The sequence below is a fragment of the Aquarana catesbeiana genome, linkage group LG03 (assembly GCF_042186555.1).
Source record: "Aquarana catesbeiana isolate 2022-GZ linkage group LG03, ASM4218655v1, whole genome shotgun sequence".
Taxonomy (NCBI): domain Eukaryota; kingdom Metazoa; phylum Chordata; class Amphibia; order Anura; family Ranidae; genus Aquarana; species Aquarana catesbeiana.
In genome coordinates, this window is record NC_133326.1 from 150,690,959 (window position 1) to 150,717,811 (window position 26,853).

General features: G+C 40.8%; 1 protein-coding gene across 1 annotated transcript in view; it reads right to left on the reverse strand.

Moving 5' to 3' along the window:
• Positions 1 to 3,472: 3,472 nt before the first annotated feature.
• CHCHD3 (coiled-coil-helix-coiled-coil-helix domain containing 3) overlaps positions 3,473 to 26,853 on the reverse strand; it is a 245,425-nt gene continuing 222,044 nt past the window's right edge. The window contains exons 7-8 of the mRNA XM_073619418.1: positions 25,581 to 25,716; positions 3,473 to 3,965 (exon numbers count right to left, since the gene is read on the reverse strand). Coding sequence (XP_073475519.1) covers positions 3,942 to 3,965; positions 25,581 to 25,716 — 160 coding nt within the window. The 3' untranslated portion in view covers positions 3,473 to 3,941. The remainder of the gene's footprint in view (positions 3,966 to 25,580; positions 25,717 to 26,853) is intronic.

Consider the following 26,853-nt stretch of genomic DNA (forward strand, 5'->3'; position numbering starts at 1 on the left):
CAACAAATGATCATGATAAGCTGCTGTGGGCAACTGTTCTACATTTGCACAAGGTAGATCAGTCCTAAATGGTATGACTAGCAATAAACTCATAAATTGTGATTTTAACCACTAGACCTCTGGAAAGTTTTATCATCTTCATGACCAGGGCATATTTTGCTATTCAGCACTGTGCTACTTTGACAATTGTTCAGTCATGCAAAAAACTGTACACAAATTAAATTTATATAATTTTTTCACACAAATAGAGCTTTCCTTTGGTGGCATTTAAACACCGCTTTTTTTTTGTTATTTTTCTATATGAAAAATACCTAAAAAAAAACAAAAAAAAAAAAAAAAAAAAACAAAACATGCTTTTCTTAGTTATAACATTTCTTAAACAAATAATCTTTCTTCATAAATGTAACCACTTCCATACCGCACAAATTCTGACACTCCTCTCCTACATGTAAAAATCATATTTTTTTTGCTAGAAAATTACTCAGAACCCCCAAACATTATATTTTTTTTAGCAGACACCCTAGGGAATAACATGGTGGTCATTGGAACTTTTTATGTCACACGGTATTTGCGCTGTAATTTTTCAAACATGATTTTTTGGGAAAAAAACATTTTCATGAATAAAAAAAAACCGAAACAGTAAAGTTAGCCCTTTTTTTTTATAATGTGACAGATGTTATGCCGAGTAAATAGATATTTCACATGTCACGCTTTAAAATTGTGCACAATCGTGGTATATATATATATATATATATATATATATATATATATATATATATATATATATACACATACATACACACACACAGAGTGCCTTGCAAAAGTATTCACCCCCCCTTGTCGTTTTACCTATTTTGTTACATTACAGCCTTTAGCTTAATGTTTTTTTAATCTGAATTATATGTGGTGGCTCAGAAAACAATAGTCTAAGTTGGTGAAGTAAAATTAGAAAAATATATACATAAAACTATTTTTGATAAATAAAAAAATGATAATTGGCATGTGTGTATGTATTCACCCCCTTTGTTATGAAGCCCATAAAAAGCTCTGGTGCAACCAATTACCTTCAGAAGTCACACAATTAGTGAAATGATGTCCACCTGTGTGCAATCTAAGTGTCACATGATCTGTCATTACATATACACATTTTTTTAAAGGCCCCAGAGGCTGCAACATCTAAGCAAGGAGGAACCACTAACAAAACACTGCCAGGAAGACCAAGGAACTATCCAAACAAGGGACAATGTTGTTGAGAAGGACAAGTCAGGGTTAGGTTATAAAAAAAAAAAATCCAAATCGTTGATGATCCCTAGGAGCACCATCAAATCTATCATAACCAAATGGAAAGAACATGGCACAACAGCAAACCTGTCAAGAGACGGCCACACACCAAAACTCATGGACCGGGCAAGGAGGGCATTAATCAGAGAGGCAGCACAGAGACCTAAGGTAACCCTGGAGGAGCTGCAGAGTTCCACAGGAGAGACTTGAGTATCTGTATATAGGACGACAATAAGCCGTACGCTCCATAGAGTTGGGCTTTATGGCAGAGTGGCCAGAAGAAAGCCATTACTTTCAGCAAAAAACAAAATGGCACGTTTTGCGTTTGCGAAAAAGCATGTGGGAGACTCCCAAAATGTATGGAGGAAGATGCTCTGGTCTGATGAGACTAAAATTGAACTTTTTGGCCAAAGAAAATGATATGTCTGGTGCAAACCATTTCTTGAGGCCCTAAAATAGCAGGACAGTAAAAACATTCCCCAAATGGCCCCTTTTTTGAAAGGAGACAGTCCAAGGTAATTGTTTTTTTTTTTTTTTTTTTTTTTACAATTTTTTGAAAAATTAAGAAAATAAATACATTGTATTTGCACTTTTATTTTTACATTTGTCACCAGTGCAGTACAGCATCCTCATATGACTGCTGAGGCAGTGATCAGGGACACTGACTGGTGACAGTAATCAAAGTTTGGCTTTAAGTATTATGGGGCATTTAACGGCTGATCTTACATTTGTACTTTAGCTTTTTCCTATGGCATGTCTCTGAGGAGGCAAGATGGCTGCTTAGAACAAAATGTCTTCATTATGAAAATGTTAATCCTTGCTTGTTTTTTATCTTATACGTACACTGCATAAATAATTCTGATGACTACTGAAACGTATGATTTATATTTGGAGAACCTGCGGCAAAGCAAGTTCCTGGAAACCCATCCAGATGGTTATTTCCTGAATGACATCCAAAAGCCACAAGAAATAAACATCCTTCAATGGTGACTTCTTGATGAACCATAATCACAAGATGATTAACTCTATGCTTGCTGTAGATCTTATTAAGTTTTGATTGGTCAACTTATATCTTGACACAACCTACCTTACACACGTCGTTTTGTATTTAGTCTGAAGCGTCAAAGATTAACCACTTCAGCCCCGGAAGATTTTGCCCCTTAATGAGCAGGCCATTTTTTGTGATACGGCACTGTGTCGCTTTAACTGACAATTGCGCAGTCGTGCGACCTTGTACCCAAACAAAATTGATGTCCTTTTTTCCCCCACAAAGAGCTTTCTTTTGGTGGTGTTTTATTACCTCTGCTTTTTTTTTGTGCTATAAACAAAAAAAGAGCACCAATTTTGAAAAAAAAAAAAATATATATATATTTTTTACGTTTTGCTATAATAAATATCCCCCCCCCAAAAAAAAAAAAAAAAAAGAATTTCTTCATCTGTTTAGGCCAATATGTATTCTACATATTTTTGGTAAAAAAAAAAAAAAGCAGCATATATTGATTCGTCTGCTCAAAGATATAGCGTTTACAAAATATGGGATAGATTTATGGCATTTATTTTTTACTAGTAATGGCGGTGATCTGCGTTTTTTAGTGGGACTGCGACATTGCGGCCGACAGATCGGACACTTGAGATTTTTTTGGGACCATTGACATTTATACAGCGATCAGTGCTATAAAAACGCACTGATTACTGTGTAAATGTCACTGGTAGGAAAGAGGTTAACACTAGGGGGCAAGCAAGGGGTTAAATGTGTTCCCTCAGGTGTGTTTCTAACTGTGGGGGGGACGGGACTGACTGGAGGAGACATTTCGCTGTTCATAATTACTACGAACAGCAGATCTGTCTCTCCTCTCCTGTCAGAATGGGGATTTGTGTATTTACATACACAAATCCCCGTTTTGGCTCTTGTGCCTGCTATGGCTCTTAAAGGAGCCGACGTAAGGATACAGCGATTCGTGGGAATGAGCCACTTTGCTGACGTATATGTATGTGAGCTAGTCAGCAAGTGGTTAAAAGCAGATCAACTGACTCAAACTTACTTGATTCTGTCTGGTCTCTAGGTAGCTACATATTACCTTTGCATTTGGTATCACTAATATGTGTCAAGTATCTGTAAGAAAGCATTCACCAAGTAATAATTGTATTCTAGAAACAAGGGAACTAACATAAGAAATCATTGAAAACTGAATGTCAATCAGAAAATATATATTTATTAGGAACTCAGGCATAAAATAGAGTTCAGAACTCAGGTACTGATATCAAACTGTCCAGTACAATAAGATATAACAGAGTGGCTGCAAAAATCTAAATAAGAGACATCAACGGAGGAAAATTAACAGATTTTCATTATCTAAAAGCAAAAATGTTATAGTGTGTAGAATAGGAAGTGGGAAGTCTATTGGGTAAGGCGTTTACAGAAAACATGAATATCTGTGTATAATAAATGCACATACAGAACATCAGTTTGGAAATCTAAGGACTTTGTTGTAAGGATGGAAGTGTGTTCCAATAAGAATCCAGTGGCATCTTGAATTCATTATTGTTTTTAATGTCATTTCTGTCTTCATCTGTGATCATCTTTGTGGCCTCACGTTAATAGTTCAGATGCTCTTCTCCCTGTAACTGCACAGTGAGTAGACATAAAGGACACAGGGATCCTAACCGCCTCTTCCAAGCATGCTCTAAATAAAAAAGAAAAATGTCACTTAATGCAGAAACCATGTATTCATTCCAATGTAACACATTCAAAATCTGATTTTGTGGCTTTAAAGATTTTTATCAGAGTCCAAGGGTTATTTTTTGATGATTGACAGGTATAGTCAAGTTACACCTTTTTAGAGATCCTCCAGCAAAATAATAAAGATGGTTAATGGTAAAAGGTTTCAATATTAGCTGAAAAACAGAAATACCCATGTATGCTCCAAAGCTATTTACCTGTATATCCCCTTTTACCTAAAACTGAACTACAGGCTAAATAAACAATTGATTAATCCAAGAGACATGTGTATTCTTCCATGGATCCTGGTGCTACGTGTGTATTTTTTCCAGATCTGTTCAGTGATCTGGGATGAAACAACTTCTGCACTTTCCCTCTACAGGAGCTTCCAGGTCTTGCATTCCCTCCAAAAACTTTCTGCAAGCAGCCTATTGTGGGTGGAGTTTATGGACCCCGCCCACAGTCCTAAATAATAATAATAATAATAATAATGTACTAGTAGCATTCAACAAATTTGCTGTATTCCATTAATAGTGTTCTCAAAAAAATCTGCACCACCAGACTCTGATAAAATTAATAGGTGCTATCCTGAAAAGTGTATTAAAAAAACGAATATCTGACATCTTTAATACCGCGTCTTGAAGATGTCAAAACAAAACAAGTAGGGTGGGGCCGTTTGGACATGATGTCATCAAGCATGCAGCTATGGTAATACCACAAGCTGTGTGTTCCCTAGTGTAGGGTTGACACGGTGACTCTTAAGTGCAGTTATTTTTATGCTTTTGAATCAAACTTTTTTACACGATAGAAGCTTTCTTTCCTTTCTGGGTTTCTCCATTATAATTGACACAGATGAGGAGGATGAATTAGCGGTAAAGGTTGGAGTCTTTTGGAGGAGAGTGGGCCCTGGTATTTTTATAATGCTGATGAGGATAATCTGTTTGGTGAATTGTTAGTGTGGATTTGTGGCACCCATTGAAAATTCACTCTATGGTGGAAGATTGGTGGAATTACTGCAGGCACGGACACTTTTAATCCTGGTGCACGGTTACTAATGCATTTTAATTTGAGCACAGTACATTTTCCTTTATGGACTTTAAGGACTTAATATTTATGGACTTTAAGTTAAGATTTGGAAATTGTCATTTACTTATTAATTCATTTGCAGGTTGATGCACTTTGATTTATGAATTTTTTTTTTTATTAATTAATTCTCAAGTTTATGAATTTGGATATACGAATTTGATGCGAATATGGTATTTTGGGATTGTGTAGATTTATGGTAATTTATATAAATTTGCATTTTGGGAGACAGTGATTAAATCACACAGGTACGTATTTTTAGTTTTATTTTTACTTATTTATTCAGTTTTAGCGCTGTCCAACATTAATAATTTACATCTGAAATTTTCCATTAATAAAAAGACAAAAGGCAGTAATGTTCTGTAGACTGGCAACACAACAAAAACTGTTTATGGAAGTTTAGTGTAGTTAAAGCTAGTGAAATTCCCTTTTTAGATGCCACACTTCTCCACATCATTCATTGCACTTTAGTGAGTACTACTGTAATTAATAAGACTGCATTATAAAGGCAATTAAAGGATGGGTATTTTAACTTTATGGTATTTTTATGAAGAAGTTTTGTGTGTGTGCTGTACTTCTCTCAACAGTTTTTGTTCCAAGGTGTTTTTGTACAAATCGTAACATAAAAAGAAATTCCTTCATTTTAAAAATGAAGAAACAGCTTTTCATTTTAGTTCATTTCACCCATATCTTTAGCAAGGAGTATCCAGTAAGGGAAAGGCACATAGGACCCATGCCATTGGGTCTGTGTGAAGTATCTGGAAGCGTCAGAGAAATGTCTAGCTTTCCTGGCTCACAGAGAGCTTAATTATCAGCAATAATACATTGCTATTTCTGTGCATGGGATTTAATATTTCATTCATGTCAAATAAACCTGTCAATAGACATATGTTAAAAACAAAGCAAAGAACAAAAAGCTGCACAGAAAGAAACTGCTGACAGCGCTTTTCCAAATGATGACATTAGATGAGGACAAAATAGAATTTAGCAAAATGAAGTTATTAATACTTAATTATACATACAGTATCTCACAAAAGTGAGTACACCTCTCACATTTTTGTAAATATTTTATTCTATCTTTTCATGTGGCAACACTGAAGAAATGACACTTTGCTACAATGTAATGTAGTGAGTGTACAGCTTGTATAACAGTGTAAATTTGCTGTCCCCTCAAAATAACTCAAAACACAGCCAATAATGTCTAAACTGCTGGCAACAAAAATGAATACACCCCTAAAGTGAAAATGTCCAATTTGGGCACAATTAGCCGTTTTTCCTCCCCGGTGTCATGTGACTTGTTAGTGTTAACAAGGTCTCAGGTGTGAATGGGGAGCAGGTGTGTTAAATTTGGTGTTATCGCTCTCACTCTCTCATACTGGTCACTGGAAGTTCAACATGGCACCTCATGGCAAAGAACTCTCTGAGGATCTGAAAAAAAGAATTGTTGCTCTACATAAAGATGGCCCTAGGCAATAAGAAGATTGCCAAGACCCTGAAACTGAGCTGCAGCATGGTGGCCAAGACCATACAGTGGTTTAACAGAACAGGTTCCACTCAGAACAGACCTTGCCATGGTCGACCAAAGGAGTTGAGTGCACGTGCTCAGCGTCATATCCAGAGCTTGTCTTTGGGAAATATGAGTGCTGCCAGCATTGCTGCAGAGGTTGACGATGTGGGGGGTCAGCCTGTCAGTGCTCAGACAATATGCGGCACACTGCATCAAATTGGTCTGCATGGCTGTCGTCCCAGAAGGAAGCCTCTTCTAAAGATGATGCACAAGAAGCCTGCAAACAGTTTGCTGAAGACAAGCAGACTAAGGACATGGATTACTGGAACCATGTCCTGTGGTCTGATGAGATCAAGATAAACTTATTTGGTTCAGATGGTGTCAAGCGTGTGTGGCGACAACCAGGTGAGGAGTACAAAGACAAGTGTGTCTTGCCTACAGTCAAGCATGGTGGTGGGAGTGTCATGGGCTGCTGCCAGCACTTGGGAGCTACAGTTCATTGAGAGAAACACGAATGGCAACATGTACTGTGACACGCTGAAGCAGAGCATGATGCCCCTCCCTTCAGAGACTGGGCTGCAGGGCAGTATTCCAACATGAGAACGACCCCAAACACACCTCCAGGATGACCACTGCCTTGCTAAAGAAGCTGAGGGTAAAGGCGCTGAACTGGCCAAGCATGTCTCCAGACCTAAACCCTATTGAGCATCTGTGGGGCAAGGTTTCTACCATCCACCAGCTCCGTGATGTTGTCATGGAGGAGTGGAAGAGGACTCCAGTGGCAACCTGTGAAGCTCTGGTGAACTCCATGCCTAAGAGGGTTAAGGCAGTGCTGGAAAATTAGGGAGGCCACACAAAATATTGACACTTTGGGCCCAATATGGACATTTTTGTTGCCAGCGGTTTAATCATTAATGGCTGTGTGAAGTTATTTTGAGGGGACAGCAAATTCACACTGTTATACAAGCTGTACACTCACTACTTTACAAGCAAAGTGTCATTTCTTCAGTGTTGTCACATGAAAAGTTAGAATAAAATATTTACAAAAATGTGAGGTGTATTCACTTTTGTGAGATACCGTAATTATTTATGAGTATGAGTTAACAGGAAAGCTATAAAGAGATGCAGAAGAAAAACAAAAATCCCCAAAAGTCTCAAAATATTAATTTACGTGGATGCAGGCAAATTAAAAGGTTAGCTGACCCACATCTGATATAATAGCTACTGGTGGGGGGGGGGGTTAAATAAACAGCTGATTGTATTTGAGGATTCTTGTGACATTGCCCTACTACCAACACCATCACTATGGTGCCTTTAACACTTTAAGTGGAAAAGAAAGTACAACCCCTGGACATGTTTCATTTCTTTAATTGTTCGTGATTGAACAGGTAAACATTTTATCTTCAAATAGCGCCTAAACATAGCAGTGATATATCTGAACAAATGACACAAACTGACATATATATTAATTTTCATGATCCAAATTAACAATATTGCACATGTAAAAAGCAAGCACACCCCAACATTTACCACTACTTCAAATCCATGAAATTAGAATCTGCTGTTCCAGATTAGTTGCTAATGATCAGAACCCCTTTATGGAGTACAGAGGTGAATGGAACTCTCTAAGCCTCGGTTCACACTGGGACGACTTGTCAGGCGACCTAGGTCGCCTGACAAGTAGTGTCCCGTTCAGTACAATGGAACCGTTCTAATCGGAGCGACGCAAGTCGCTCCGACTTAGAAAAAGGTTCCTGTACAACTTTGGGGGCGGCTTGGGGCGACTTGCATAGACTTCTATACAGAAGTCGTTTTGCAAGTCGCCCCGGCAGTCGTGTGCAGGTCGCCTCGATGAGGCGACCTGCAAGTCGTGCCGCCTCTGGTGTGAACCGAGGCTTAGGCCCTCAGTAAAAAAAGTTGTGGATGCCTATTAGTCTGGCAAGGCATTTAAACATTGCCAAATAAACTGAAATCAATCATTCCACTGTAGGGAAATGTATCTACAAGAGGTGTAGATTTCAAACTGCCAATTTGTTCAGGACAGGGCAGACCAGCATTATCAAGCGGTGCCCGTTTGATGCTAAAAGAAGGCTCCAAGTACACCAAAATTTCATCTCCATGTGTTCAGGTAACTGTTGTGGAAGTTCATGCATCTACAATCAGAAAGTGACTGAACCAATTAAACCTGCATGAGATGTGTTAAGGAAAAGACTTTGCCATCCAAAAAACATTAGAGCAAGATTAGAGTTTGCCACTGTACATATAAGCAAAGTCCAGGTATTCTTTGAACAAAGTGCCGAAGACAGATCCATCACAGTTTGAGTTGCTTGGTCAAAGCAACAGTAGGCTCATCTGCCACAAACCGAAAACACGATTTCATAAAAATAACCTCATAACAACTGTGAAGGTCTGTGATGAAAAGTTTACGGTTTGGGGTTACTTTGCTGTTTCCGGGGCGTAGGAAGCTTATAATCATCAGATCAACTAGATATTCTGCATCATACCAAGTGTGCTGGTACGACGATGTCAGAGATTGGTAGGCAGTTATACAAAATGCCTACAAGAAGTAATTTTTGTTACAGGGCAATATCAGCCATTGATAGCAATCCTTTACTTACTTTTTCAACTGTACACCATTATGTCTCTTAATAATTTTGTTGAATAATTAGGTGAAAAGGCAAATTTTTCTTATTCATGTATATCACCTTTATCTGTATGCACTGAGTAAAGCCCTAAATATTTGTTGACTTCAACATATTTGAACTTACAATTTCCACAGGCTGTATATTCCTCCGGGTAAACCTGAACTACTATGTACAACCCAAGGGTGGAGATTCAGATTATCTTAAATGCCCATTCCTGACTAAAGCCTCGTACACACGTTTTGATTTTTGGACAACAGAACGTCTGATTTTTGTGGCATGCTAGGCTCATGTCGAACGTGAAGAGGTTACTAACAGTACGAGAATTTTTGTTTGACAGAATACAACGTCAGAAGTGACGTAACGATTTGTATGTATTCTTTCGTTTCTGAGCATGCGTAGTCTTGCTCTTACAATTTTTTTCGTAAAAAAAAAACATACTGATGAAACGAAAATCAGACGTTGAGTTCACATTGGACAAAAATTTTATAGTCTGCACATCCAGCTTTTGTCTGACAAAAGCACCGTACGAACGATAAGAGTTGCGGATGATCGGTCGTCGTAACACAATTGACATCTGAAAATCAATGCGTGTGTACAGGCCTTTACATGTCTGTTTGCTCGGCTCTGCCAAGTAAACATTTTTCTTTATTGAAGAGGTGAATAGAGGAAGGATTCTGCTAGTGCAATCATCACCGATAATAAAATAGCAGTCAGAACCAGTGCTTGTGAACATTGGGAGCAGCATAGCTTCTCGGGAGCCTTCTCTCCCAGTGCTTCCTTACCCTCTTCTTCCGCCCCCATCTTCTTTCCCCCTCTCCTATCTTATGTGCCCCTTTTTTCTTTTTCCTTTCCTTTTTATTCTTACTACCCCCCCCCCCCCTTTTTTCTTTTCTCTCATAACTTTATTCTTAACCAGTTGGTCATACTTGCTTCACTCTGTTCAATTAACGGCAGCTAGTGTGTCCAGTCAGGTATCCCACCATGCGTTAGTTCTCCACGCACTTGTTTAACACAAAGCTTTAAGAGCTTCTTAGATCTCACATTGCTTGCCCTTAAAGAGGAGTTCCATCCAGAAATGAAACTTATGCAGATCGGATTCCCCCCCCCCCCCCTCCGGTGCCACATTTAGCACCTTTCAGAGGGGAGCGGATACCTATCAAATCCAGGTATCTGCTCCCACTTCCAGGGGAAAGATCGCCACAATATTGTGCGGTGAACTACGCAATATCCGGCCCTCCTCCTTCACCACGCTGCCTTCTGGGAGACACACAGAGCCCAGAAGATAGCAGGGACCATTCAGAAAGCGCCATCTCCTCCATTCAGTAAATGTGACAAACTCCAGCCCTCCTTTAATCACAGAGCCTCTTGCATTAATTCATTCACTGAAAAGGATGCAAGATGTTTACTAAATGAAGGAGCTGGAATGTGAGTGACCCATTGTGATCTGAGTACTTCAGCTAGAACTGTATCTCTAAGCGCTGGACATTCAGTGCTGACTGCCCTCTATGGGGGTAAGAGATAGTCAGAGTTGTAAATAACACATAACACACACTTTGTCTGTTTAGATTTATTTTTACAGTACACGTATCAAAAAATTGTTTTTGTCAGGAGTTTCACTTTGACGATTATTTTATTTTTACATTAAAGTGTATATTACCCTAAAATTTCATATTTTTCATGTGTGTCTCCTCTACCATGTACTTGTATTAAAAAGCATCCTGTTCTATTTCCTTCCTTTGTGTGAAATCCCTGGTGATTCTACCAGTCCCCCAGCTTTCCTATTTTAAACTCACTACGCCAGGCATGAAAGCATATTCATCCCACCGTGGCCAATTTTCTTCTTTGCATTCTACTTGGGAGAACAGCCTGCCTGTACTCCATTGGTCACACTTCTGCTGGCATGCCCCCCTGCACAGCTCTTCACTGGAAAGACCAGTGTACTGCCGTTTCTCTACCTCCTGCTGGCACGCTAACCCCCCCCCTCTAAGCACCTCGTGCAACTGTAAACAGATGACATGTGATCATTTATAAAACAAAAGGTATTCGGAATGTGGGTATGTATGTGCGTATGTAACTAACATCAATGAAACTGACAAAATAGGGATGCACAGGGGGTACTTTGTCGCAGTAAGTGGGCTTAGCACCATATAGCAATATGGTGTGACCAAATCCCCATATTTTTTGAAAATGTTTAGGCGTTTTAAACTAGCCTTGCTGGAGGTAAATGTCTTTTTTGCATGTGTGCGTTGTAATATTTTCTTCTACTGTATGGTCTTATGGCTGCACCATCTTTAATGCAGAACACCTATGCATCGCCGTACAGGTAAACATGGCCTATCACATGTGCAGACTTTAGTATACCCAGGCCTATGACATATTTTCTGTGCGCAAAATTTTCTTTTATATGTGTATAATGAATACTTCTAGTATCTGCACAACTGTGTCCCTAAAGTTCAAGCTGAATTCCAAAAATTCTGTCACTTTGTAAAAAGTGAAGATACACTATATGAGGTGCATGACATCTCCTGAACCCCTCTCTATTATTAATATCGGACAGCTTTTTGGCTCTGCGGGAGATAAACTGGAGACACCTGGGGTTGTGAGAGAGGAGAAAGGCACATAAAGCAGCTATGCCGCAAGTGAGGAGTGGGCATAGCAGCTGCAGGGACTCTACTGTTGAAGATGCTGAGACCTAAAAGGATCAGCATTGGGATCCCGGAAATACAGCAGATTGTACTCCAGAAGACAGATACCTGTATCTGCTGCATTTCTGGGAGCCCAACAGGTCTCACCATCTTCAACAGTAGAGACACTGCAGCTGCTATGCCCACCCCTCCCCTTCCCCTGCCCAATCACATGGTAGGTGTCCCATGAACAACTTTTTGTAATTTTTTTCTTTTATGGCTGCCATTATCCATGTCATATTGCTATGATATTCTTTTTTTACTTTCTTTATTAGACAAATTTATTACTACATATTCTCCTATCCAATACCCCTGACGAAGGGCTTGAACCAGAAACACATCGGGTACTAGAGATTTTCAATAATCGGAGAGTATTTACAATACAATTCTATGCTTGCTATGTCATTTTGTTATGTTTTTGTTCTTAACGGATCATTACATGTTTGTGTGATCAAATTTTATGTGCAATAATAAATGCTTTTTACTCTGTACTTGTGTTGACAGGGGGTTTCCTTTTTTCCTATACATTATGTTAAAGAATTTGAAATCATTACAAAACAAACGAAATCTATCTTGTTTCAGTAAAAAAAAATTATTTATAACAGAAAACACGGTCTAATCACATAGTTTCTTCCGAAGGTTAATAATACAAACTGAGGGCAATTATACAGTGATGCTGAAATGTTTTTGATCTCCATGACTAAATAAATTCTTGATTTTTATACAGCATAAGTTTACTGCTTCACCTGGATGGATCTGTATTTTTTAACGTCATCCTTTCAAACATCTCTGCTAATCAATCACTGAACAGAGTAAAGGTGCTGACTAAACGTTAAGTGCAGGCTGGAGGAGAGGTTGCTTAGGAGGCTGCACTGCTGAAGCAGGAATTAAAGTGGATGTAAACCCTCACATATACCCATTGAAGTGAACAGCTTTAGATGATACACAGGGATGAAAACAATTTCTCCCTACATAAGTTTTACATGTATATCTGCTGTCTTCAACTGTATATATCCTTTAGAAAGTGCACTTCGTGTTAGTAGATTTTCTCTTCCTGGTTAAGACTGCAGTGAAGCCTGGGCATACAGCCCAAGACAGCCGATTGGAGGAAAGGCCCACATCCTCTCTCCTCATAGGTAAAGATATTCAGATCCTTTCGTTGAATACGGCTCTGCTAATCTATTTATAGCATCCTCCCCAACACAAAACTCCAGCTGCTTTTATCACATGTGACGGAGAACTTGTCGGGAATGATCAAGCAACAGAAGAATGGAGCAGGACAAAGCTACGGGACATTGAGATAACAAAACACTGCAGATATGTGCCCAGCTCAAATTTCATGAATCGGGTTTACATCCACTTTAAGCACGGTTAAAAAAAAAAAAAAAAAAAAAAAGATATTACAGATCTTTGCAATATTCTCTGTACTTCAAATCTTCATATATGTATATGAAGATTTGAAGCACAGAGAATATTGCAAAGGTCTGGATTGCATCCTCAACTTCTTGTTATGTGTTTGGTGGAAAACTGGAGGAAATCCACATTGGATGCAATCCTGTGAAAAGTACATTGGCTACACAGCAGAATTGTCCCACCTTGGTTTAAATAAATAAATAAATAAATAAATAAATATATATATATATATATATACACACACACACACACACACACACACACACACACACACACACACTTATTTCATAAAAGTGTCTACCATTGCTCTTAGACTGTTCCAAATGTCTAAATTCCTGTTTGCTGCTGTGATCCGAATATCTGTTAGAGGGTGGCTACGTTTGTTCTCCATGGTCCCACTGTATGTAGAAACACAGCTACCTTCTCTTACCCTCTCCTGACATCGACTATGGGATGTGCAAGGATGAGCTCCGGCGTGTTCGCATGCTGCACGTGCTGATCCCGCCAGGAAGACGGCACGGCGAAGTGCTAATCACAGGCAGTGAGACATTTCCTGATCTCTGCAGCCGCACATCGGGAAAATGTCTCACTGCTAGTGATTAGCGCTGCGCCGTGCCAACTTCCTGGCGGGATCGGCACGTGCAGCATGCGAACACGCCGGAGCTCATCCTTAGGGATGTGTAGTGCACATAGAGCAGAGCATAAGACTGCACATAACACGCATGGCTTGCTCCAAACAAATGGAAGTGGGGGAGGGGAGGCATGGGAGCTCATGGAGCATGTTACAAGGATACAGAAAAACACATAAAAGATGAACTGAACATGTAGTTTTTTCCTGATTCAGGCTTAAAGCACAAGTGCACCTTTCCTAAAAAAATGGCTTTAGTTATCAAAGATATGCCATTCTATAACAACGATAAATGTTTTGCTGTATTTTTTCAAATTGGCCTAGTTTCTCTGCATCTGAAGCGAGCACTGTCTGTGTTTACCCTAAACAACCAATCAGAAAAAAAATCTACAACGAAAACATTTTCAGACAGACTAGATGAGGCTCAAAGAGTCTAGAAGAAATTGAAAGTGTATCCCAGAGAAACCTACTGATGGAAGTTAATTTTTCTAGCATTGATTAGAAAATCATCAGATGATTTACATGGAAGAGGTAAACGTGTAGTATGCATTCAGTAAAAAAATGTGCCTGCATTGTTCATTAAAACATGTATATAAAGGGCCATAAAAAATACAAAATTAAGATTATTGCATCACTTAAATTATATGTAAATGAATGCATCTACGAGAGAAGCCATGTCAATGGTACACGGAGCTGGTAATACACAGAAGCTAGATGTACAGCAACAGTGCCATCAGCAGGATTAAAGTATCAAGACTACAAAGACAAATATGCTGTGAAAGTATTGAAAATATTTGTGCCAGATGAAACATACATAAAAATCTGTGAATGCAGAACATTACTTACAGAGTCAGTATAAAATACTGTCAGCATGCAAAGAAACAAACATATTACTTTTTATAGGGGTCCAGACAACAGGAAACCCCATCATGTAGTGTTTACATGTATGAACAATTTTCAGAAATACTTAAGCCCCCGGAGCGAGGTGCGTTTTTTGCGATTCGGCACTGTGTCGCTTTAACTGACAATTGCGCGGTCGTGCGACGTGGCTCCCAAACAAAGTTGACGTCCTTTTTTTCCCCACAAATTGAGCTTTCTTTTGGTGGTATTTGATCACCTCTGCCGTTTTTATTTTTTGCGCTATAAACAAAAAAATAGCGACAATTTGGAAAAAACAGCATTATTTTTTACTTTTTGCTATAATAAATATCCCCAAAAAATATTTAAAAAAACATTTTTTTTCCTCAGTTTCGGCCGATACGTAGTCTTCTACATATTTTTGGTAAAAAAAAAAAAAAAATCGCAATAAGCGTTTATTGATTGGTTTGCGCAAAAGTTATAGCGTTTATAAAATAGGGGATAGTTTTGTGGCATTTTTATTATTAATTTTTTTTTTTTTACTAGTAATGGCGGCGATCAGCGTTTTTTATTGTGACTGCGACATTATGGCGGACACATCGGACATTTTTGACACATTTTGGGGACCATTGTCATTTATACAGGAATCAGTGCTATGCACTGATTCCTGTGTAAATGACACTGGCAGTGAAGGGGTTAACCACTAGGGGGCTAGGGAGGGGTTAAGTATGTCCTGGGGAGTGTTACTGTGGGAGGCGTGGCTACATGTGACACGTCATTGATCTCTGCTCACGATCACAGGGAGCAGAAATCAGTGACACTGTCACTAGGCAGAACGGGGAGATGCTTGTTTACAGTAGCATTTCCCTGCTCATCCTCTCCGTGAGGCCATCGCGGGTATCCCCGCGGCGATCAAGTCTGCAACCCGACTCACGGAGCTCACGGCCAGTGCGCACACAATGGCACGGCGCCAAATTCAAAATGGGTACGCCCATTTGCCCAGCCGTGCCATTCTGCCGACGTACATCGGCGTGCGCTGGTCGGGAACCGGTTAAAGATGAATTCCAAGTAATTTTTACAAAGGTATATTGGTCTTTTGGGATGCCGGTGGCAGCTGAAAAGCCAGGTCCTGTGCTGAGCAACTGTCCTGCTGCATTGTGAACACAGGAGGTCGCTCGATGGTCTATTGAATTAATATACTAAGTTCACAATATTATTGTACCACTTTAGAATCCCTTTACAGATACATATGGGGATATTATATTATGAAGACAACATAAATAAGATGTGAACAGTGCTACAAAATGAGCAGTGTTATAGTTATTGGTTTCTCAGCCATTTTCTGGATCCTCTGTCGATACACCTAATGCGGGCCATTTCCTTTCCTACAACCACAGGAGCCATTGCGTTCTCCCGTCTATGGTGGGCTTAAGCATTAGATGCAAAGGTTTCCCTATTTTTAAATATCATATATTTAGGTACTTTTATAAGGTACTTTATTACCCATCCTGGGTATATGGCTACATGCAGGGCCGCTGATGGGGGGGGGGGGACCACCGGTCCTCTTGTAGGGGGCCCGAGCACACAAGGGGGGCCCACACAGGGAGAGAATTAGTGATGGATGACAATTGCAGAATTCTTCCTCCAGCAGCTGAAAGCTGGTCTCGCTCCCTCTCCCTGCTGCCAGCTTTTATCTGCTGGGAAAGAGACAGTAGCCTCTCACTAATCCCCCTCCCTGCGCGGGCCACCCACTCCCAGTGCTGGCTCTAATGTTAGCTTTGCTCCTGACTTTGTTATCTCTGTAACTTTGTTTCTCTCCCTCTGTCTCTCTGATCCCGGAGCTGCCCAGCGTGTATACTTTTTTCATCATTTTTATTTATTAACTCAGTTTTGTCTTTTAGCTTTAGCAGGAATTGTGTGAGTTGTGTTGTATTTGCGTCTGCTAATAATTATTTTATTGTATTTTTACTGAAATATAGCTTTAATATTTTCTTTGGGGGGGATCCTATCAGGTAGTCTGTATGGGACCCCCTGATTTCTATCAGCAGCCCACTTCCTGCCCGCCCACCGTCAAATGACGGCTTGGCGGTGCGGCTCTCGTTCTGGGTGGACGTCATATGACGGCTTCCCAGAACGACCACTCTCGCACGCGGCCGCGCTGCTAGGACACGGAGCGCCTCTGATCTCTTTAACCATGTGATCGGCTGTTTCCAATCACAGCCGGTCACATGTATACATGGAGATGCCAGTAATTATCACACTGAAAAAGAGCGTGAGGAGAGGAGAGCCGATCAGCGGCATCTCCTCGCAGAGGACCTCTAGGTATGTAATCAGGGCACTGATCATCACTGCTCTGATTACAATTAAGTGCCCACAACTGCCAGCAATCAGTGCCCACAAGTGCCAGCAATCAGTGGCCATTAGTGATTACAGTTAGTGCTGGCTATCAGTGCTGCCCATCTGTGCCCACCAGTGCCGCCTATTAGTGCCCATCAGTGCCGCCTATCAGTGCACAGAAGTGTGGCATATTCAAGCCTCCTCATCAGTGCCACCTAATCAATGCCCATAAGTGCCGCATCAGTGCCCATAAGTGCCACTCTATCAGTGCAGCCTATCAGCGCCCATCAGTGAATGAGAAAAATTACTTATTTACAAAATTTACTGACAGAAACTAAGAAAAACTTTTTTTTCAAAGTCTGACAGCGCTGAAAGCTGAAAAATGGCCTGGGCAGGAAGGGGGTGCAAATGCCTTGTATTGAGGTGGTTAAACATGGTATATGTCTCTTTATTAACCTAATACCTGGCAAAACAGCACCTTAGAGCAGGGCTGTACAATACTGGGTCACCAGGTTTACTACAAAAAAATAAATAAATTCCTGACGACTAAACACAAGAGGGGCTGCCTGTGGTTCTCTTCTTGGCTGCAGTGTGTATTCTTGTGCATCTCTTCCCTGCACATTTCCTGGAGCACTCTGGGGCTGCAGCTGGCAGGCACTCTTTCAAGGCTTAGCAGCTTCTCCCCAGGCAGGCAAGGTTGGAGGGGTGGCCACCTCTTTGCATGGGTGGTCACTTCACTCTGGCGGAGGGATTCTCCTCGCAAAAGAAACTGCTGCAGATAGGATGATGCTGAGGAGCAGAGATATAGCAGTCTAAGGAGTCTTCCATCATAAGCCATATAAGAGGCTGTTGGGAAGGGAGAAGCTACTGCAGGAGTTCCCTCCATGTGTCCCACCCCAGGGCCCCTGCTTGCTACACTCTACAAAAAGAAGATGGCCAAGGAAATTCCTGCCCTGCCACTACATACTGCTTACTGCATTACCACCACACACTGCTCGCTGTACTGCCCTGTCACGCCACACTGCCTGACACTGTCACAACATGCTGCTCATTGCCGGGCCCTGCTATTATTTACAGCTTACTTCACTGATACTATTTAAAGTTCACTGCACTGTCACTACATACTGTCATGCTCTGCCACTCAGGGCTGGGACAAGGGGATGGGCAGGAGGGACGGATGCCCTGGGCGCCATGGTTTACTGTAGGGATGGGGGCACTTTCCTTCTGTTATAAGGCTGGCAGGAGTAGTGACAGCAACATCAATACTCCTGTCAGCCCAGTGCTAGGAGCGGTGAGGAGAGAGCCGCAAAGCAATGTGGGCGGTGTTCTCTCTGCTAGCCCTCCTTCCTGCCAGTGCAGCGTTCCTGTATTCAGAAGCCAGCAGCAATCACAGACATGCAGAACGGGAGAGAGAGCACAGCCCACAGCTGAGCACAGAAGTGTCCAGGAGAGGACCAAAATTGGGGGAGAGAGCCGAGAGGAGGCAGAGCTGTGCACCCCCCCTAAGCTCCTCCCTCCTGTCAGTGCAGTGCTTCTGTAGCCTGTAAACACACCTGCTGCCTTCTGCCAGCAGGTGCCCTGACAGCTCAGGACTGTTTCTTCTGTTGTCCTACACCCCCCGGGGGCGCAGTTTGGCATCTTTGCCCTCGGCAGTGGATGACCTGTCCCAGCACTGCTTCCACTACATACAACTTACTGCCTTTGTTGTTATATACTGCTCACTTAACAGCACTGCCATTACATACTGCTCACTGCCACTGCATATTTTTCACTTACTGCAATGCCATTACCAGTACATACAGTTCAAGGCCTACTCTTATCTGTTACTAGATAATATGCACGGCCTTGGCTTTCTTTGCTACTACATATTGCCCTGCATTTTCTAATAGCTACAAATCACAAAATTCTACGGCTCTGCACTGCCATTTCTTACTGCTAATTGCACTTTTTCTATGTATTGCTGTGCATGGAGACTACACACTGCTCACTGCACTTTGCCAGGAATAGAAAGAGGAAGCCAAAATTGTGACTTTTGGATTAACAAGTAACAATGCTTGGCGCCTGAATGGCCAATCACCAATACTGTTAGATGGGAGCAAGGGGAATGAGTCACATGCTCCACATATGCCCAGATGTCCTCTCAGACTTTTTTTCCCCATTGCTTCCAGCAACCAGGGCTTTAGGCAGAGAACAGAAGATAAGCTGGACAGAACTGTATAGACAGGGTCACTTGAAGTATCTGTGCCTGCAAGTTTCTGCTTCTGAGGCACAATTCTGGATTTCTATAAACCAAACTGCAATGCAGGCATCCTCTACCATGCAAGTTTTTTCTGCTTGCTGTTAAAACAGTGCTAATACTCATGAATTAGTTCTGCAGTCAGTCATCATAATACAAATATTAGCAATAGATGCAAAGTAGCTTGTTTACACATTTTAGAGAATTCTTTAAGCACGCAGAGTATTCACTTGCAGGGATTAGACAGAGAAACAAACAGGCAAACCAAACAATACACCAAAGGCAGAAGATAACAGAATGCTAATTCATATATATATGCACACATACACAGTGGATATAAAAAGTCTACACACCCCTGTTAAAATGTCAGGTTTCTGTGATGTAAAAAAAGAAAAGAGACAAAGAAATCGTTTCAGAACTTTTTCCATATTTATTGTGACCTATAAACTGTACAACTCAATTGAAAAACAAACTTAAATCTTTTAGGGGGGAATTAAAAATAAAATAATGTGGTTGCATAAGTGTGCACACCCTCTTATGACTGAGGATGTAGCTGTGTTCAGAATTAAGCAATCACATTCAAACTCATGTTACATAGGAGTCAGTACACACCTGCCATCATTTAAAGTGCCTCTTATTAACCCCAAATAAAGTTCAGCTATTCTAGTAGGTCTTTTCTGACATTTTCTTAGTCGCATCCTACAGCAAAAGTCATGGTCCTCAAAGAGCTTCCAAAGCATCAGAGGGATCTCATTGTTAAAAGGTATCATTCAGGAGAAGGGTACAAAAGAATTTCCAAGGCATTAGATACACCATGGAACACAGTGAAGAAAGTCATCATCAAGTGGAGAAAATATGGCACAACAGTGACATTACCAAGAACTGGACGTTCCTCCAAAATTGATGAAAAGACGAGATGAAAACTGTTCAGGGAGGCTGCCAAGAAGCCTACAGAAACATTAAAGGAGCTGCAGGAAAATCTGGCAAGTACTGGCTGTTTGTACATTCGACAACAATCTCCCGTATTCCTCATGTGTCTGGGCTATGGGGTAGAGTGGCAAGATGGAAGCCTTTTCTTACGAAGAAAAACATCCAAGCTCTGCTAAATTTTGTAAAAAGACATCTGGAGTCTCCCAAAAGCATGTGGGAAAATTTGTTATAGTCTGATGAAACCAAGGTTGAACTTTTTGGCCATAATTCCAAAAGATATGTTTGGTGTAAAAACAACACTGCACCTCACCAAAAGAACACCATACCCACAGTGAAGCATGATGGTGGCAGCATCATGCTTTGCGGCTTTTTTTTTCAGCTGAAACAGGGGCCTTAGTCAAGGTAGAGGGAATTATGAACAGTTCCAAATACCGGTCAATATTGGCACAAATCCTTCAGGCTTCTGCTAGAAAGCAGAACATGAAGAGGAACTTCATCTTTCAGCATGGCAATGACCCAAAGCACACATCCAAATCAACAGAGGAATGGCTTCACCAGAAGAAGATTAAAGTTTTGGAATGGCCCAGCCAGAGCCCAGACCTGAATCAGATTTGAAAATCTGTGGGGTGATCTGAAGAGGGGTGTGCACAGGAGATGCCCTTGCAATTTGACAGAGATTTTGAGTGTTTTTGCAAAGAAGAGTGGGCAAATATTGCCAAGTCAAGATGTTCCATGCTGATAGACTCATACCCATGAAGACTGAGTGCTGTAATAAAATCAAAAGGTGCTTCAACAAAGGATTAGTTTAAGGGTGGGCACACTAATGCAACCACCATATTATTTATTTTTTTATTTTTACTTCCCTCCACCTAAAAGATTTCAGTTTGTTGTTCAACTGAGTTGTACAGTTTATAGGTCACATTAAAGGTGGAAAAAGTTCTGAAACAATTTATCTTTGTCTCATTTGTTTACACTACAGAAACCTGACATTTTAACAGGGATGTGTAGACTTTTTATATCCGTTGTATACTGTAAATACAATATATATATATATATATATATATATATATATATATATATAAACATATATACATACACACACATGCTCAGAATCGGGACAACCCGGTGTGGTTGTTTTTAAGGAGCACAATTCAACGATGTATCCCAAACAGTTCCTGTGGCAGTTGTGGCTGAAATCTTTCTTGATCTACCTGAGCTTGGCTTGGTATCAAGAGATCCCCAGATTTTCCACTTCCTAAGTGATTGAACAGTACTGACTGGCATATTCAAGGCTTTGGATATCTTTTTATATCCTTTTCCATCTTTGCAAAGTTTCATTACCTTGTTACGCAGGTCTTTTGACTGTTCTTTTCTACAACCTCATGGCTCAGTGTCTAACCTGCTTAGTGCATCCATGTGAGAGCTAACAAACTCATTGACTATTTATACAGACATGAATTGTGATTTAAAAAGCCACAAATGTGGGAAATTAACCTTTAATCGCCATTTTAACCTTCTGTGTCTGTACCAAGGCCAAACATTCCAGGGTATGTAAACTTTTTATCAGGGCCATTTTGGTGATTTCTGTTATCATTATGATTTAAAAAGGATCAAAAAAAACTATGTGATAATAAATGGCTTCATGTGATTGCTATCCTTGAATCAAAATCATTTTTTTGGCATGATCAGTCATATTTTCAATAATAATGCCTAAATTTCCCAATTTCTGCCAGGGTATGCAAACTTTTGAGCATGACTGTGTGTGTGTATATATATATATATATATATATATATATACACACACACACACACACACACACACACACACACACTGAGGAAAATTATATTTACCTTTTGAGGTAAAATAATAAATTCACATATTTTTGCAGAAAAAAGGTTGTTTATTATTTGTTCCCCAAGGAGTCTGCAAAGCATTGCACCCGCAATCAGTGGATTGCAATCAGGTTCCTGCAGACCAGAACTTCAGCTCTCTACCCGTACCTCTGTACGGACTGACAGTTTGAAAGCTGCAAGGCTTTTAAATAAACTATGAAGGGCGCTCATGCGTGTCCTCACAGTTCACTGAGGACTACAATGTAAAACTGGTGACTCGCGCTTTAGACAGAACACAGTGAATATGATTATGAAGGTGATCCACATCACCTTAACCAAATACAAATATGCATATGTCATATATCAAAAAAATAATAAAATAATAAAAATTATTATACAAAAAGTGTAAGCAACAAAGGCTGCAATAAGTTGTGCAAAATATTTTAAAATAGTGAATATTAGTCCATATGAGAACACCCAAATGTGTTTAAGGATCCAGTGAAGGTCCAATTATATGGAAACATAAGTGCTTGGGTCCACCACCATAGATAGAATGCCTGGCCGCTTACCAGAGACCCATGACCCCCAGTTACAGAGGGTCTGAGTGAGCTGTTAAATCCTGCTGATCTGGACCACCATAAACCCAAGATGGAAGCTGGAATGGGACATCAGGGACTGTGATGCAGATGGATGGATCCCCAGGAAAAAAGCTTTACCCTATGGAGCCATTCATGTGGAATGACTATAGATTCAGGGATGTATGGGATCCACTTTCATGCACTGAGGACTACAAGCGGTCTGCGCAGCAGAAGATGGGTCGTGTAGTTCTTTCATTCACAGGTTGCTGTGAATGAATGATTCAGCTGTGTGAGCAAAGCCCCAGATAACCACACAGATTTTTAAATGTGACAGTGGGTGCAGGGAGAAGATCTGAGCCCTAAATATGGTTGTATCGTGTAATATGCTCCAAAAGGTGAACTTACACTATAAAAGGTAGGTGTGTGTGTGTGTGTACACTGAGCAAAATTATAAACACAACACTTTTATGTTTGCCCCTATTTATCATGAGCTGAACGCAAAGATCTACGACATTTTCTTTGTACATAAAAGGCCTATTTCTCTCAAATATTGTTCACAAATCTAAATCTGTGTTAGTGAGCACTTCTCCTGTGTGGAGGTAAATCCATCCACCTCACAGGTGTGGCGTATCAAGATGCTGATTGGACAGCAAGATTATTGCACAGGTGTGGCTTATGGCCCGTACACACGATCCGAATATTGTACGAAAACTGTCGTCCGAGGAAGAATCGTATGATTTTTGGATCGTGTGTACACTACTTTTGACAACCGATCATGACAGTTCATCCGATATTATTCGATCGGACATGCACGAAAATTTTCCTTGTACGATTCCAGATCGTACGATTTTCGTTTAGTCAGTATAGTTGTCGTCCAAAAATACAATACAAATACATTACAACACATGACATCACTTCCGACTTTTTTTCCCTGTCGTACGAGAATTTTCATGACTTTATTTACTTATTCAATTTCTACTTGCGACTATTAAGTGAAAAAGGTTGTACGATATTCAGATTGTGTGTACGGGCCATTAGAAAGATTTGTGAACAACATTTGAGAGAAATAGGCCTTTTGTGTACATAGAAAAAGTCGTAGATCTTTGCGTTCAGCTCATGATAAATAGGGGCAAACACAAAAGTGTTGCTTTTATAATTTTGCTCAGTGTATACATACATACACAGGTATAGACTCTCAATGTAATGGGTAAAACTATTAAAGGGTAAGTTCACCTTTTGGAGCATATTACATGATACAACCACATTTAGAGTGTACCGTGTAACACACTCTAGCACAGATCCTCTCCCTGCAACCCACTGACACATTTAAAAATCGGTGTGGTTGTCTGGTGCTTCGCTCACACTCGCATTATTCATTCACAGCAATCTGTGAATGAAAGAACTACACGTCTTCTGCTGCGCAGACAGCTTGTAGTCCTCAATGAACTGTGAGGACATGCACGAGCGCCCTTTATAGTTCATTTAAAAGCCTTACAGCTTTCCAACCATCAGTCCATACAGCGGTACGGGTAGAAAGCTGTAAGACTTGTCTGCAGGAACCTGACTGAGATCCACTGATAGCAGGCGCAATGCTTTGCAGGCTCCTTGGGGATCAAATAATAAACAACCATTTTTTATTCTGCAAAAATATGTGAACTTTTTCCTCAAAAGGTGAACTTGGCCTTTAACCCTTTTGCTGCCAGGTACATATGGCGTACGGACCTACAGGACTGTTTCCAGCTGGCCAGGTCCATACGCCGTATGGATCTGACATTCATTCCTCCGCCTGCTTTAGGCTCATGGTCACTTCAGTGACCATGAGCTTATATCAGAACTCTTCAGCAGACTCTGTTGAACAAAGCAATAGCTCTGACCAGCGGATGACAATCCGCTGACCAGAGCTATTCCCCCAGAAAACTTAACCTTGGTTGGCGGGTGGCAGACACGCAGTACAACCACAAGTCTAAACAAAGCCTAAGGCCACATCCACGTGGGGCATAATACCGTGGGCCATATTTAGCTGCAGAGGGATGCACAGGTGGAAGTTCCGTGCCTCTCCATGCAGGCAGTCCCATTCATGTCAATTGGGACGCAGAGGCTGCATGAACACAGCCACTGCTTCCAACGGACATCCAGGTGGGTTCCTGAACTCACATGGTCTGCATTTGGAGCCATGCACCTACACCGCATGGATGCCAGATCTGTCCTTGTAGCTGCTGTGTCCCAACTGACATGAATAGGACTATCTGCACAGGGATGCACAGAATACCTGTGTATCCCCGTGCAGGTAAACACGGAACTCCATGGGTGTAAGCTTTAGCACACCCCACTGAACTAGGCCTTAGTAGGAATTTAGCAGGAATTATGCAAGTTATGTTGTGCTTATGTGTGCAAATAAGGATTTTAGTGGGGTTTTTTTTGTGAAAATAGCCATTTGATAAATATTTGCACAACTATTGTGGGGCCTAAATAAATCAGTAGCACCTTTCAGAAAATGTATGGTTTGAAGCGTCTTTTACAAACTCTGAAAATTTGAAGTGAATCTTGATTTTGCACAACTCTTCCGGGGTCCTAAAAATTATTAGTACCTTCTTTTTAATCTACTGGTCATGTGCTTTCTGAAAATATATATGGTTTGGGGGGTCTTTTACAAAACTCAAAGCTGTAGGGGAAAATAAAAAAGCAATGGAAAAATTGCATTTTGGTCCAGCCAACTGAGTTTAAAAGTGGAGCACAGGGCCTGGCAGCGATAGGGTTAAAAAGGTATAGTTGGATATAATTCTATTGCACTAGATAAAGCAGTAGTTGAACATAAACGGAGGATGCTTCAAAAATCATTGAAACTCACCTGTTTGGCATTGTTGACACACTGCATGTACTGGCTAGCCAACACAGAGCAGCTCAGCGTTTGCTGGGGATTCTGCTGATAGCACTGGAGAATTTGAGTTTGCAGGTCAGCACATACTGGATGGGATTCATATCTCCTGGACAAAACAAAAAGAAAGACCAGATTAGCAATTTAAGAATACCTTACAGTGTTACTAAACCCACAACAGTAAAATCAGTCTGTATATGCAGTAAAGCATGCTTGCTATACTCACTGTGGTACCTAAGGGGTTAATCCTCCGCATTGTGTAAAAAGGCTGTTTGATCCTGCATTCTTTGAACCTCCCCTTCCTTCCACTATCCCATAATAATTATCTGATAACACAGTCTATGGAGTCAGGCTGCAAATGCTCAGTTTGGTGTATATTGCTAGAGAGGTTTTTTTTTTTAATCTTGGGTGGATGCATGTGATCAGCACAGGGCCAATCAGCACTGTCCAAACAGAGGGTCAGGGGTCTTGCAGTCTCAATGGACAGTTAGAAAACTCCTCCTACAAGCTTTTAACCAGTGCTTAGCTGGACAATGATAGAAGTCACAATACTGCTCTAACTGCTGAAGTTAAAAGGTATTTAGCAGGTTATATTTACTAAAAAAAAAATGCCAATAATTTCCAGGTTCTGTGTACTGTGGGAGACCAGATATAGTGAATGCAGGGCACTGGGTTTAGTAACACATTTTTCATTTTGTAAATACAATCGATGAACATGTGAGTAAATACTGCAACATTTTGTGCTTATTGTAGAATGTAAAGTGGTTCTAAAGGTAAAAGGTTTTTAGAGGTTTAAGATAAAAAAAAAAAAACTTTAAAATCGTGGCTCTCCCCCAGCTCCCCTCAATACTTACCTGAAGCTGATCTAGGTCCAGCGCTGTGCCTGTCTGCAGCAGCTCTTCTCCCCTCTCATGGCTTTGACAGGCTTGGCTCAGAGCAATGGAAGCGGTTGGCTCAGAGCAATGGAAGCAATTGGCTCCTGCTGCTGTCAGTCAAAACCTGTCAGCAGAGAGCGGGGCTGGATAGATGCAAACAGTCTGGCTCATGATCGCGCGCACGCGCGAGTGTCCCCGTGGGAAGCAGCTTCTTATGTGGGCACTTGAGAGGGGAGGCGCCAGAAGCGCTGGCAGGGAACCCGGGAAGAGGAGATCTAGGCTGCTGTGTGCAAAACCATTGCACAGAGCAGATAAGTATGACATGTTTGTTGTTTAAAAAAAAGTCAAACTTTACAATCACTTTAAACAGG